This window comes from Apteryx rowi, unplaced genomic scaffold (assembly GCF_003343035.1).
Source record: "Apteryx rowi isolate R43461 unplaced genomic scaffold, aptRow1 scaffold_69, whole genome shotgun sequence".
In the NCBI taxonomy this organism is placed as follows: Eukaryota; Metazoa; Chordata; class Aves; order Apterygiformes; family Apterygidae; genus Apteryx; species Apteryx rowi.
In genome coordinates, this window is record NW_020450971.1 from 2,610,347 (window position 1) to 2,626,167 (window position 15,821).

A 15,821-nucleotide genomic window follows, 5' to 3' on the forward strand; every position below is an offset into this window, starting at 1 on the left:
CAATCAGTTTGCATTGTTCATTATATTTCCTTAACCAAATGGCATCATTTCATTCAATTAATTGCTCTTCAGTGAAAAATCGACCTCTGTTAATATTGATATTGTCACTCTCAGGGATACAAGATGTCTCCCAGGGCATGTCTGATTAAGATATTGAAATCAGCACCACTGTGTCACCTAAAATGAGTACTTAAAATTGTATAAGCATGTAACATTTTTCCAGAGTCCCACATATGGAAACAAATGCCTAATGGGTTCTGTCAATGAAAAAATTTTGATTATGGGGTTTAGGCAGGGAGCAGGATTCAGCTGGCCGTTCAAGTCACAATATATATTTTTTCAAGATCATTTTGGTGTTAACATGGCTGATCTGCAGTCTAGCAACACTKACTCCATCTCTCATTCTCTGTTTATAGAGCTGCGTCTAGAAGTGCCACAGGACTGTGTTTCTGAACAAAATCGCAGTCCCTGCTAAAGCACCTTCTGACCACCAAGCCTCACGCTAAATTGATATACTGCAGAGTCCTCTTTTTAGACTGACAAAAATGGGCCGTGCCTTTTACCATTCTTGTGGATGGCATATGTGCTTCTCCCATAGGGCTACGTGCAGAAAAATGAATTAGAAGTAGGAAATCCTTTTTCAATAAATTACTCGGTCTTCCATTCTGTAAGCATTGCATTTGAAGTCTTCCATGAAGTTACATGGGTTTTTTGTTGAGTAGAACATTGTTTTGGCAGTTAGAAAATCTTTTTTGATACTTAGTTGAATCAAAAAGTCACACTAGCTGAAAATAACACAGTTAAATATATAGTCCATATTTACAATTTATACTGGTACAAATGAGATGCTCGTTTATGGCATGGAGATGGCCTGAACATGTGACAATTAAAAGTATTATTAGTTATTTTCAAGAAAACATGGCAGCGTTCTCAATGCTAGARAAGATGTGTATTTAGACAGCCTCTGACCCAAGAAGCTTATAATTAAAGAGATGAATAAAAGTAAAAAGCAAAGGCTTTTGTGCTTAGGCTTTGCTTTACTTTCTGGGTAGTCTGTTTGCACTTCAGGCCTGGCGTGCTGACGGGTTATCGGAGGAGACAGCTCCTGTGAGCACTGCAGTAAAAGTGAGCACCAGCGAGAGAATTGAATGCGAAGGGAGACTTGTCAGGCAGGGTTACCTCATCACAAAAGGGAGGACTGTCAGTGCAGAGGGGCAGAAAAGAGAAAGACAGAGATAGGAACAGAAAACCATCCCCAAACAGTCAATAGACAGAGCCAGGTTCTTTCCTGAGATGGAGCTCAGGATTTTGATTTTGACTAGCAAATCTCATTGCTCCAGAAGGACTGCTTTCACCTAGTTGTCCTTATTTATCTGCATAGTTAGATGGTAGATGCTGTATAAGCACTATAGCTTGCTTTGAAATCCTTCAGTGTTTAAACCTGGGTATTAACTTAGCTTCCACAGTCCATAAAAGGCAAAAGATGCAGTATAGTAGTGTTTTCGTTTGGATCAGGAACATGCTTTTGAAGTGAATCTCCCTCTCCTCCCCATTCACTGTGCTTCAGTTCACACCGTGAAGCAATCTCGGAGCACTTGTACTGGATTGCTTTTGGTGACACTAAACCGCACGATGTGCTCCAGGAGTACTCTTACACCAGACCGGAGTAAGTCTAAAGTAAAACCACCAGAAGATCTTTAGCATGGCCATCAGGCCTTCAGTGCTAGTCCTTTTGCTCTACAGTTCAGCTCTGATTACACCATACTACTTACTAATGTAAGCAGAGTCCTGCTCTTCCTATCCAGAGTGTCTTTCCAGAGGTGCACTATTTACTAGAAAACTCTGATTTTTCCAATGATCAATAAAAAAAGGTTCAGAGGAGAGCTCGGCTATTCTGAACAGTGCTTTTATGTGAGCTTACCCTCCATTTTCTTCTTCTATAAGGAGCATAGCTCATTTCTCCCCCTTTCYTTTTAAATAAGGAGTTTCTTCACTCACTGCAGCATCGTTTGGAAAAGAAGCGATGGCACGCTGGTAAGCAGCCTAGCTTTATGAGCATTAATGCAAGAAAGATGATAACAAGCAATCGATCACTTGTTAAGGGTACTGTTAATTTCTTAAGAGAACATTGCTAAGATAAAATGCAGACAAGGCACATGGCTCCGATGCAAGTTCTGACAATAAGGTTCTGAAGGACTCAGCTTAACAGCGTGTGTCAGGTGATGAGGTTAATAGAAAAGAATTTGTTATTTAGGTCACTTAATGAAAATAACCTTGGGAGAGCTTTGCAGAGCCATGGGGTAAAATAATTTATTCCTCTTCTACTTCCAACACAGCAATTTAACCCAAGACGTAGAAAAAGCTGATCTAAACATGAACTCAGCCTGTCAGAGCAGTGCAGGAAAAACATCGGCAATTACGATGCAGCATTGTAAATATCTGCAGCAGCTCCACTGATGATACATAGGCTACAGCCCGAGAGCAAAGGCTTTCTCTGGAGAGCCCCATCTTTAAAACAAGAGGTCTTGTTGATTAAGATGCAGGTTATCAAAGCACCGTGCAAGACGACACTTAAAACAATCATCACAAGACACAATTTTTAGCCAATGCRTTGTCTTTGGATCAACTAATCATAGGAAGAAGAGGGGCCACAGCAGCCTTCATTTGCACTGCTCCTGTTCCATGCTTTCACTCATTTGTTTTGCAGCTCAGCTATAATCAGAAATAAGCTGCAGTTCCTGTGATTTGAGGCTACAGACTGGTCTGCATCCAGACCTCGGAGAACACTCCTATTTTTCTGTGTCCCCGTTTCCCTTGTTAGCCTGCAATTAGAAGTGCTGCAAGCTGTCTGAGAAAACCTATCTTCCACACAGCTTGATTCCTAACAAAGCTGAGCTCCAGTTTTGGGTTGAGGGCTTGTGACATGAGCCAGAACAAGGAAGGGGAGATCACTTGGCAGATACCCCCGATTTGATCCCAAGCCTTGGGACAAGCATTTTGAGAGCCCTAGATCCAGATTTAGAAAGCCTTCAGAGTAGGAGGATAGTAGCAGATAAGATTAGCCCTATCCTCACCTGTAACATTACTACTTTTGTCTGCAAGTGCCCATTTCATATTCTGAGCAACATGAATACCTCATCTGTGTAAAGCTGAAAATCCTTTTTACAGCTCTGAGTACAATAACTTCTGTACAGAAAAACAAGATTAAACCTGACAGTAATAGGAGTGATAGAGGGGGAAGGTGTTCTTCCTTTGAGGCAGAGGCTCTGGATACAGCAGCTGACTGTAAAAGGAGGAGAAGAAAGATAAATGCAGTTATACGAGCATCAGAGCTTAAGAAAGAGCTTCTAGGAGACAAAGAGGAACCTGCACCTTTCTCTTGACATTTAGTAAACTACCTAAACCAACTAAGCAAAGAAAGAAGGTCAAAGACCTTACAAAGAGAGCTACTTTCAGGTGTTTACAACCCAAGATCTTAAAAAATATTTACCTAATCTGGCACAGAGATACTAAGCCCTCCACAGCAAAGCCTCCCCACAGCAAAGCCTCACTGCAGTTCTCTTTTCTTGCCTGTGAGCCATATTTATAGGCTCCCTCCTAACTGCCTCTGCAGGGACTGGCCTTGTTAGCAAAACCTCTTTATACCTGTGTGGCTGCAGGCTGCTAGAGATTTAACTCCTCATCTGCTGTGTCCAGGGTAGCAGACTTGCAGTATTTCCAAAAATGCCTCAAGCCCCCAGTGAGCCCCCTTCTCCAGGAAATGACCCTGCGGCACGGTGGGCTGCCTACCTCTGGGAGAGCATCATGTGGGGTGGCAGAGGCCCCGTCCTGCTGCAGCGGCTGGATTATGTAGGGCTTTATCACTCAGCTGTAGCCCAGGCATCTTTAGCGCTGTACYGCTATAGTCACTTAACTCCCAGGGAAGTCAGATTCAATGGTTCAAGGTTCAGCATCTCACAACCACTCTTAGCTATATCCTGCAGAAGGATTTCCAACTGATTACTTCATGCTATTTTGCCATTGCTTTCCTTTGGGATTTTTATGGACTGAGCAATATTTCCTGTCATTTGAACTCTTTGACAACAGTTTCTGTGTGATGTCTTTGACATTTGCAAGGGGGAGCGGGTCTGCTGTTCTCCAAAACCAGCAATCACCCTTTGAACAGCAGGCTGTCAGCTGCCAGGGCAAGAGTGGTGGGCACATGAAGTACAGTGTGCTTGAGTAGTGATTAACACACAACAAAGAGAGCTGCCTGTGCTGCAAATGGAAACACACTGCGTGCTTGGGATGTAAGAGCATTTTGGGCTAATTTTGCACTCTGCATATAGTAATAAGACACAACAGGGTGTGCATTAAGGTCATCTTTTGAGAAGTGCAACAGTAGCTGAATAATGCACACCCTGTAGTGGCTTATTTGTAGTAGACTATGKCTCATTAATTTTACATTTAATTTTTTTCAAACTCTTTAAAATAAAAACAAATCTATTCTGAGGGCAGTTATGTAATGTATCTTTCCACTGAAAAATAACTTCAAATACAAGCAGTAGGGAGAAGGTGAGGAAGAGCTCTGCTCAACTACAGTCCAGTGTTTGGTTTGGTTTGTATAAGTCCTCCTCCGAGTAGGTCTTTGGGCCACTAATGCAAATAAACAGTGCAAATAATGATAATTATTGAAATCTATTCAGTTTTCACTTTTTTCTAGACTTTCCTCTCTTTTTGTGTGCTTCCCTGGGCCTTTTGTCTTCCCTTTTTCTTGCAGAAGTCCACCTTTCAGTATATGAACAAATATCCATTTCAGAGCAACTTCACATATAAAGCACTAACATGGAGTTGTGACCGACTTTTACACCAAACYGTGAACTGAAAGGCCACAAATTCCTGCTGTGAAGGTAGTCAGGCATGATTTGGAGGAATTTGGATTTTGGATTCTGGTTTTGCCAGAATAGAAGTGCGTCTGTGCATGGATTCAATAGGATTTAAGGAACAGAGGGTATTAAAAAAACTAATTTTGTTAGAACATCACTGTACATGTATGAAGGAGGAACATTTTTTTTTGTGCTCTCCCAAATGAGATATTACTCTGATTTATYCCTTGTATATAGGTTCCAACCTTAATGATGGACACCCAGTTTTCGGAATTCACTCCAGATATCACCCCAATAATGCTGGCGGCTCACACCAACAACTATGAAATCATCAAACTGCTTGTCCAAAGACGGGTGACAATTCCACGCCCACACCAGATCAGATGCAACTGTGTGGAATGTGTCTCCAGTTCGGAGGTGGACAGCCTGAGGCATTCCAGGTCGAGGCTGAACATCTACAAAGCCTTAGCCAGCCCTTCATTGATTGCCTTATCAAGTGAGGACCCCATCTTGACGGCTTTCCGATTGGGCTGGGAGCTGAAGGAGCTCAGCAAGGTGGAAAATGAATTCAAGGCTGAATATGAAGAGCTTTCCCAGCAGTGCAAACGTTTTGCTAAGGACCTTTTGGATCAAGCACGGAGTTCCCGAGAATTGGAGATCATTCTTAATCACAGAGATGATCAAAGCGAAGAGCTGGATCCCCAAAAATGTCATGATTTGGCAAAGCTAAAGGTAGCAATAAAGTATCACCAGAAAGAGGTAAGAGTCATTTGAATGCAAAGGTGTGTGAAGGCTGCATGTGTTGGGTAAAATGATTCACTTCTCTAGTCTCCATGGGTTTCTTTACATGGAGACAGGGTTGCTAGTTGAGAGCCAGCAGGGCTGACTTTGGATAGAGAAGAGAGCTATGTGCAAATGGTTAATCACAAGTCAGGAGGTTCAGTGCACCTCASTGACAACTTGAGTTTAGTGGCAGTTGGGGACAACTGGCACATGCTACAGTGGGTTATGGCTTGTATAGCACCAACACTTTATGCTTCAAAGATATTTGAATCCCATTTTGATGTAACCCATCCCTCTACAAAGAAAAGCCTTCAGAGATTTCCAAGTTTGTTCGCTCCAAAAGCTCTTCCCAGTAACTGCCAGTATACAGGCCTAGAAGAGATTGTCTGGCTCATGACATTCTTGGCTGCCGGAAACAATATAATATACTCTTCACTTCCTCCAGCCACCAAACACTTCCTAGGGCCTACTCAGCACAAACTCACGAGGGCCACAGAAACTAGAGCAGCACAAGAAGAAAGCAGGAGAGATCAAGGGCACTCTCAGTGTCCCAGGTCTCGGTGCTAACAGCAGTTTTGTTAGGCAAAAATGCCCAGGAGATCCTAGGAAGTGGACCATGCTGTGCAAATACTTCTTCACAGCTGAGACACCTCAGCTTGATTCTTGCTCCTTCATTCATCCAGGTTTTAGGAACTCAGAAACAACTCCCAGAAGTTCAAACTTCTGCCCATAGTACCAGAAAGGAAAGAAATACTTCAGCTGAAGGACAGAGAGCCTTTCAAAAGCCCCGCAAATCCAAAGATTTGCTAGTTGATGCAGTTGGGCCTTGAACCCAAGGAGAATGCTGACAACAGTTTCTTTAGTTGGCTCTGGATTTTCTTTCTCTTTCCAAATCTGGACAGAGTTTAGTAGATTAGATATTAATTGTTGCTGGCCAGTGATCCCGGGTTATCTGACAGAAGAGTTTAGTTTGCTTTGTGGAGGAACTGAATTTCAATGTCTGTGACATATTTCTGTGTCCAGAGGGTGACAGGAATGGCAGAAAAGCCTACCAAATTATTCTCTTTGCATTGTTCTCCCTACATGTGAGCCTTTGCCATATGCATTGACCCAGATGAGAAGAGCCTGATATGATAAATTCCACCTCCCATGCAGGCTGCTCATGTCACTTAAGGGAAACAGTCAAGAAGGGCAAGATGCAGATTTTGCTTTCTTCCCTTCGGTCTGTTATGCCTCCCGCACACCAGCCCCTGATGCAGCAAGCTGGAGCTGAAGCCTTAAGCTTTCTGGGATCTAGCAYGTGCTCGCTTTCTGCTGTCTCACAGGGCTACTCCAGTGAAGTGTCAGCAAGGCTCGCTGGCCGCCGTGTCAGTTTGTATTTTTCACTCTTGCTGACAGGGTTAGGTAATACCATAACATCATTAGGGACACATACAAGTAGTGAAGAATTAGTCCGGAGAAGTGTGATACAGCATATCAGTTCAAGTGCTCCTCGAATACAAAAAACTCCAGAAACCCTACGTCACTTTTTTTACTGGCCTGAGAACAGCAGACACTGCGTCCACTTGCACCCTTYGGTGCCGGAGGACACTGCTAGCATTGCTGTGTGTGGATCACTGCTGATTTCCACGTCTTGTCATGGTTTGGGTTCACTAGTGACACCCAGGCACAAATCTGTGACTGCCCCTTATCTTGTGTTCATAGTAAGAGACTGTAAGTCGAAGGAGTTCATTGTATTTGAAATGTGGTGCTGAACAGTACTGAAGCTCTTTTAAAGTAACAAATTTTGACTCTTTCTGTTTGGTTGCTTGACAGTTGCCATCTCTTTTTTTTTAGTCATATTTGACTGAATTCCAAATATATGGACAAATTCCATTTTTTGTGACACATTCATGACAGATGAAGTATATAAATCATAGCAAATGAGCATAAGCTCTGTGCTGCCAGATAAAGTCAATGCTGTTTCCAGGTGGAAAGCTGGTGGGCAGGGACAGAGTGAACCAACAGTACTGAACCGCCTCGTCCTACCTGGTTATTCACAGGTACCTGATCAATATAGACAGCATGTTGTTCGTATGCAACAAAGTATTGCAGTAGTTTTCTGATAATTAATCCAAAACAAAATGCCAAGCAAGAAACAACCATCATTGCCAGCTTCTGAAAAAAATGAGTAGGAACATTTGGTGGGAGACACTGAGAAATGCTTTTTAATCATGATTGAAAAATATGAGACTGGGAGAATTTTTGTGGGGGACAAGAAGGAAAATGAGAACAAGTTTGCTTTTATAAAAGGTACTTCTGCAGAGAGAAACAGCAGGCATTGTAAAAGTAGATCATCTTGTTTCATTGAAGCATTTTATATCTTAACATTGACAAACTCACAAGTCAAATCTCCAGTAGCCTGAGACTTAAATCCATAGCAGACCTTAGCTATTTTCTGGGGCTATATGTTGTTACCTTAGTTGGCTGTTTCTATATTCATCATAAAGAACACATAATCTCACATTGTTCTTAGACAAATTGCTAGAGAAAATGTCCTGCAGCTTTTTCTTTTTGAGTGAAATAAGCCTCAAAAATATCCCTCCAAAATGAATTGATTCCATTTCAGCTTAATCAGGCAGATATGTTCAACTTCAAGATTCTTTCTAAAGGAATCGTTAAGAGGGAATCAGTAACAAGATCTTTGCCTTTGGATGGACATGCTGTACCGTCTGTCTTGCGTAGGGAGCAGATCTTTGAGTTACTCTTGATTAATACCAGTGTAAGTGGGCTGGGAATACGAGTACTTTTCACCAGACCCATCATTGAGTGTTTATTTCTCTAAGGCATTTCAGATAAACCCAACCTGCCTTTTTTTTCTTTTTCTTTTTCCATTGCAGTTCTGTACTGTAGAGTAGGTGCTGTTTTGCTGCAGCTATAGGAAAATAACAGCATTCAAATTCCTAGTGCAGGTTGATGGATGTCCAGCAGTGAACACACAGGACTGAAAAAAAATCCTGATGGGAAAAGCTAGACACCCATGGACAGCTCTTGCTCCAAACTGAACCCCTGGAGGAAGGGTTTTCAAAGCTAGTTAGGCTGCTAATATGCAGGTAAGCAGGCAATAAGATTTTAAACAAAGTATAATCAGGTTAAGTGCCTAAATCATGCTGGAGATTAGACACTTATCTTGCTGAGGCATTTTGAAATCCTACTGCTGAATTACCTGCATCTTTTGGTGCCTAAGAACTGGAGAAAAATCTGGTCTTGTATGTTAAGTTTTAGTAAGCAGTTAGCAGTCTGCCCCACCGTGAACACAACTTGCTGTTCTCAGGACTGAATCCAGTCAACRCACTAATGGTGTACATGGCTGCTTTGGATCTAGTCTGAGCCCCTCGCTCTTCACAGTGAGCAACCTGGAAGAGGGCTGGGTGGTGAATGGTACCACTTAGTTCAGTCATATCTCAGGAAATAACATACTTCTCGGGCTCATCACGAAAGCTCCATCTCCGCCTGTACCCCCAGGCACGTCCCCACTTGAGCACTGTGTTCCTAAACAGAGCGCAGGGCTTTGAGCCTGGCTTACTGGGGGGTTGCAGCTAGCAGTGCGCATGGAAAACACACAAATCGCACCATCAGCCCGCCTGTGTCTCCTCGTTCCCCACCCTGGCGTGTGGACGGTGCCTGCTTTAGCCGAGGCCACAGCCGCGGGCCTGATGTTGCCAGAAACAGGCTGCGTAGGAGGAGCTAGTCCCCTCTGCCAGCAGGTTCATTTATTTAGAAGATATGAAGGATTTGGTAGTTGTGATCTGTGTTTGTGTGGCACTCATAAAATACTGGAAAAAATTGAAGGCAACTTTAGTACACTGTGAAACATGAGTTAGATCCAGCAGAGACATGTCAGCCTTCTCCAGGTCTGCTTTCAGATGAAATGATCTTCGGATCACTGAAATTCCTGTTCCAAGAGACAAGTAGGCTTTCCCGTAAAGGCTCTGTAGGATATGGCATTTGCCTTCATACTGCCTTTCTAATTCTTTTATTCATAGCTAATTTTGGAAGGAGAAAGGTGCTGAAGACCTTATACAAAAAGGCACAGCTCAGCTACTGGGGCTCAGTCTTCACTGTTTTGTGAAGAAGAATGTGCTGTTCTGCACCAGATTAGCTCTGCATTTAATTTGTTTGGATTTCTAAGAAAAGATGGGAAGAGGTCATCTCTCAGGATCTTCACAGCCACTTAAAGCACAGTTGTGTGTCCTGGGTACCATCCCCGTGTTAGAGCATAAGCTGAATCCAAATATAATTTGTGTCCTTTAAGGTTTTTTTTACATTGCCATAATAATGTAAGGTAACCATAATGTAGCAGTGAATCAAGTCTAAAAGGGCAGATTTCACCTTACAGAGTAATTTAAAGTTATGCAAAGTGTATACAACACTCTACTAAACCACAATAGTACCAACATGTATTCGTTCTGTTCCTGCATTCCTGCTCTCTGTCACAGGTTATTCACATTTTAAAATGAAATGATACATCACAGGAGTGGTTTCTCAGTACCTTTCATTTTTCTGGTGCTGGCAGTCGGAGGTGACTGTGCTGGTTCAGTCTATATGTCTGTAAGAAACCCACACAATGCAAGGCACTCGGGAAAAAAGGGTATTTTATCTATGACTGTATTGCTAGCACTTTCACTGAATTAGATCAAAGGACTGTATGAAATTCCCTCTCAGAAAGCTTAACCTCAGTCTCTCTTACTCACTGTATGCTAAATCAGTGACAGGAAAGGAGACTGGGTTGTTTGCTTTTCTAATTCAAAACCAGTGCTCTATACTATTTTCTCCTCAGAATGCAGCTTCAAAAGTTTGAGTTCGATTTTTCCAAGACATTTGCATAGACAGGTACCTCCCAGGATACAGTACTGGAGTGAATGAATAATCATTTCTGCCATGCCTCATATTTTTCAGCTGTCTTGACTCTGTCAACTGTGTGACTGCAGTTAAAAGCACAGCGTCATCCTCCAGGGAGTATACACAAACCTGGCGAATTTCTGGGGGCACTTCAGTTAGTGTATAAGAAAGAGCTTTTAAAAATATCAGAGATGCATGAAAAATGGAGTGTGAGGTCTGTGAAAATCAAAGCTCGTCTACCGCATCTTGTTTACCTGTTTTGAAAGCCATTTAGGTTTCTTGATGGACAGCCACGGATCTTTCTTTGCTTGCAGCCAGTGCTAAGTTATTCTCCCATGGTTTTGTCCGTTTTCTTGCCGCACAGCCTGGAGCTATAATGATACAGGGCTGAATATTTTTATTGTGCTCTGTAAAGGTACAATAAAAGGCTGGCTTTTTGGTGAGCCTGCAGAGCTCCGAAGATTGATAAATAGGCTCTTACTTTCAGTTTTCTGGAATGAAATCATATCAGGTAATGAAAAGATCTGTAATAGGACTGGACAGGGGGAGGAGGAGCTGCTCCTTGAGGATTTTTTTCCCTTCCTTGTGACCTGGAACATCTGTATCCCTCAGGATATTACATGGAGAGGATGGCATGTTTACACCACTTTCAGATCTGTCCTGCACCCCAAACCTGAACCTAAGTTTAGGGAATTCCAAAGCGCTGAATGTCCATATGTCACCTTTCATTTCCCATCAGCATTCATTCATCACTGTATGCYGCAAAGTTACCATCTGATGTGTGAACAGTGGCCAACGCTAAATGAAGCTGTTTTTTTCTCAGACTCACTCCCAGCTGGCAGATGACCACAGTGCAAAATCTTCCCTGCATGAGGCACTAACTGAGCTGTTATCGACAGTCTCAGCAGCAGGGCTTTGGGGTGGGACAGGGACTCACTTGCGTTTGCACCCTCACAGTCAATCGTTCCTGCTGATTGCTGGTGAGGTGAGAGGAGCATGCGTATCTTGGAGCCCATACTGCATGTGTTTGCGAAGTTGCCAGATTTTTCATTCAGTTTTGGAAACTAGCATGGAAATTTAACCCATACAGCTGCACTGCGTTGCAAAAATTAGGACCCCTCCCCAAACTTGGAAGAATAATAATTAATATTCAGAGGACTGATGATTCATCAGCTTGACAAAGTGGACTTGCGTATTCATTTGAGGAAACAGTGTTATTTCATATATTACTCATGTAACACCAGAATGTTCAAACCTGACGAAGCTGAGCAGGGTAGCCGCGACCTGCAGCTCTGTTTCAGACCAGGACTGCAGAAGACTGTCTTTTGCCAGCAGAATCATCTCTGACTAGCCTTGCCTTGTGCAAATTAGAAAAAATGAAAGAAGACTGGTATGTCAGTCAAGGACAAGGACTGTGCTTGAATTAGTGTAATGTGTATTAGGCAGTAAACGCATGGATCATTCTTTAAGTCATTTTTGGTGCCTTATGCCTCTGAGTCAAATAATCTCTTGGACAAAGAGGAAATATGTTGAAAACTAAAGGGACTGTCACTGTTTGAAGAACATTCAAGAATGATTTAGTGAGTTTGTCAATTCCCTGAGCTTTGTGTATCCCATCAGTCTTCTTGCTAGCAACAGAAAAGGCTTTGGAAGACAAAGTTAAGTACAGGACATGATTGATTAGCTTGCTGTAGACAGCAGAAGCTGGAAAGGAGAAGGGATACTTGTACATCTTAGAAGCAAAGCGTGCAGCTTTATCTTGTCTGAAGGTCTAGACTGCCTTTCAGAATCAGCTTTATGTCACTGTTGAAGAGTATATCATGTTACTTTGTGCTTCATTTTGAGTGATACCCCAAAATAATAAACTTTCTGGAAAAAACATTTCTCTGGATTCTCTCTTTTGGATATAGAAATGGTAATTACTATGTATCTGATTCCTGTGGATTTCCATTTTTCTTCTGTCCCTTAAAGCAGTGTGTTATGAAACTCCATGGACAGCAGAAGTGAGCTTCCACTTCCGCCTGCTAAATATACGTCAGATCCATCATCATCCTGATAAGCCCTTTGGATATATGTCATGACTGCAGCCGTGGTCACCTCAGCGTTCTTTCCTCCGGGAGAAGTGCCATGGACAGATTGTTTAATCATCCTCCCAAACTGCGATCTTGGACACAGTGGCATTTAAAAGCTGTGACGGCAATTCTTGTGTTCTTATTCTTTCTTTACACTCCTTGGCTGGCTGAGTAAACATCCTTCAGCAAAGAATATGTTCTCCTCACTGTACAAGAGTGAGATCACTCCCTACCCTTTAGAGGATCCCAGGAATGTGTGAGGGCTCCATAGCACAGTGGTCTGTTCTTCCCTGGATATTGGAGAACRTTTACTCCTTCAGGAGAAGGCAAGGTAGAAAGGAACACGAAACCAAACTGAAATAGTCTCAGCCTGTATGTTTCCGAGGTCAAAAAGGAAGCAAATGAAAAATATTTTTAGAACTTTTCATTAATACTAATAGGACAAAGTAGGCATGTGTTTAAACTATTTGTGAATGACTTTTAAAATTCTTTTGTTTGCTTTAGTTATCACTTATTTAATGTAAATGTTAGAAATTCACTGGAGAGAATAAACCCAGCCTTTTACTTAAAAGTCAATATCTTCTCCACTTCAGCTAAAGCCTGTGAGAGCTGCCAGTATTCATTTACAAGACCTGTAACACTTGAAGTGCTGTCTGCAAGAGGACGTAGAAAAGTCTACAGGATTTGTCTCTAAACAGCTTTTAGCCTGTGTGTTTGTTCAGTGCTTCTGCAGAAGGTGTCTGGTTCTCGTGTTCAGGTTTTGGAAATCAGTTAGTGTGCTGTGAATTAACTGACCGCCTCTCTCAGCTATATCACTCATATTCAGCCCTCGCCTGTACTGCGTCAGGCTGCCTTGGAGAATGAAGCTGTGCCTACTTAATCTTTGTAATAGAATCGTCCTGGAATGTTTGCTGAAATAATCCCTGTAAGAATTATTTATCAACTGTAGTCTACCGCCTGCTAAAATATGTGCTAATGGTTTTTGCTTTTTCTCCTGCCCTGCTCCATTCTTTCCTTCGGAGCCTTGCTCAGGGTCCGACCCAGACGAAGCGTGTTCCTGCGGGGTGCTTGCTGACAGAGGTTAGCCTCCAGGAGCACAGCGCAGCAGCTTGCCTTTATTCAACACAGAATTTATGCCTGCCCTTAAATCCCACTGGCATCTGTGGGCTATAAATACATACCTATAGTTAAACACATGTTTAAACACTTCCTGAGTGGAGCTGGATTTAATTATAAGCTTAAATACTTTGTTAATTGCTTCTCCTGTGGGTAGACACCCAGGATTTGCAAGCTTCTAGTTTTGTCCAGAAATATGCAGGACTTCTCTTTGAATATTTAATAACCAATCCAACATAAATTCATGAAAACTATGAATTTCAGTGGAACTGTACCAGGCTTTTAGAGGTTATTCAGTCTCCCCAGCATTCACATCACTGGTGACTTTCCAGTTGTTGCTGCTTAAACTGAGTTCATGTGTGCTACCCTCAAGAGATGTGCTAAGGATAGGAGACCTTTAGTTAAGATTCATGTGTCATCACAACTGAAAATATTTTAAGAACAGATTAGACAAAGTTCCATGTATCTTGAGGCCATATGTTCATCTGTGAAGGATCTGGAGTTTGTTTTATTCATCATCAGAGGGATTGAGCAACTTGGGTAACGCTTGGTTTTCCTGAAGAACTATTCCCRCTCTGCTAATGATCTTAATGGCAGRAACAACTGCCATTTGGATTTGCATCAATGCTTCGCTGTTAATTGTAACATACATGTGAGAAGCAGCTGTGTTTTTGATAGGATATGCATCCTGTATTTTCCTTAGAAAAACTAAGATTAAGTCTTGGAAATGCCTGAAGAAGAATGCTGAGTTGGAGTCTCTTTTCCCCAAGTTGTACACCCTGCCCTCCAACTTCTTTGTTTCATTTCTTCCTTTTTTTCCTGTTGCAGAAAGTATTTAATTAACAGGATGAACAACCATTAGGTGTTTACCCTCAGCTTGCGCTTGAGCAGCAGAATGTAAATAACTTTGCAGTCATTAACAAGGTTGAACTTAAAAAAGAAAGGTGCTACAAAAGAGGATTTTCTTATTCATCTCACTGTCAGCAGCACTGCAAACTTGAGGAGACCAGTGTTTCACATGTACAAGGAGATCTGTTCTCATGCGGCTGACTGGCTCTCTGTAGCAGACATTAAATTAGGCTGCAGGTAGTTTCTCTCTCTGTCTTGGGCTAATTTAGAAATGTAGCTCTTTGAGTATTTCCCACTGGAATTTCTTTTAAGAGCAATCACACTTATACAGCAATAGCATTTCCTTTCTTCCTCAAAAGATCTTGTCCTTGGTTACAAAAGGGAGGCCGAACGGTTTGTCCGTTGTGCTGAAGGTATATTGTGCTACTTGATTCTGAGCGGGCACATCTGCAGGATTTGGGAGTACAGGAAAAAGATGGATTTTAAAAGTTCAGGTCTTGGCATGCCAGTTCATGATCCTGAATACCATGTTGGAGTAAGGAAGACCACCTTGACTGGGATCCATGGGATGTCGACGCTGTGCCCTGTGTTGCAGCATGTTGGGGCTGCTGCTCATTGTGGGTTAAGATTTGTAGGTTTAGATGTAAAGACTTGGCAGTGATCGATAAACCCAAGCCTGTGGTAGGACTAACAGTGTACGAGTCTCTTATATCTTCATGGGAAGAAAGAAATTCTAGTCAGTCAATTCTGAAAATTCAGATAGGAACGGCTGTACTCCCCCAACTCCCCTGTATGCAGAATTGGCATTAACGTGAGGGGGGTTTGTACATCTGCGTCTGGATAGGCCATCCCTGCTGGGACGCTGGGACGAGGAGAGGTCGAGACCTGCTGTCATCAGCCTGCATGGCCACCTGTCGCACGCTGGCACAGGGAGGAGACGTCTTCAGGGACTTCTCCATTCAACTTGATGACTGCCAGAGAGAGGGTCCAAGGATGTTCCCCTGCAAGATGTGATGGTCACATTCTCGTGACAGGAGTTTTTATTGAACGGAGAATCACAGAATCACAGAATCGCTGAGGTTGGAAGGGACCTCTGGAGATCATCTAGTCCAACCCCGCTGCTCAAGCAGGGTCACCTAGAGCACRTTGCACAGGATYGCATCCAGGCGTGTTTTGAATATCTCCAGAGAAGGAGACTCCACAACCTCTCTGGGCAACCTGTTCCAGTGCTCTGTCACCCTCACAGTGAAAAAGT

At 42.6% G+C, this 15,821-nt stretch overlaps 1 protein-coding gene across 1 annotated transcript in view; it reads left to right on the plus strand.

The window, feature by feature from the left end:
- The window catches only part of TRPC5 (transient receptor potential cation channel subfamily C member 5), a 67,023-nt gene that overhangs the window by 11,655 nt on the left and 39,547 nt on the right, over positions 1 to 15,821 (plus strand). Inside the window, exon 2 of the mRNA XM_026086342.1 lies at positions 5,103 to 5,624. Coding sequence (XP_025942127.1) covers positions 5,103 to 5,624 — 522 coding nt within the window. The remainder of the gene's footprint in view (positions 1 to 5,102; positions 5,625 to 15,821) is intronic.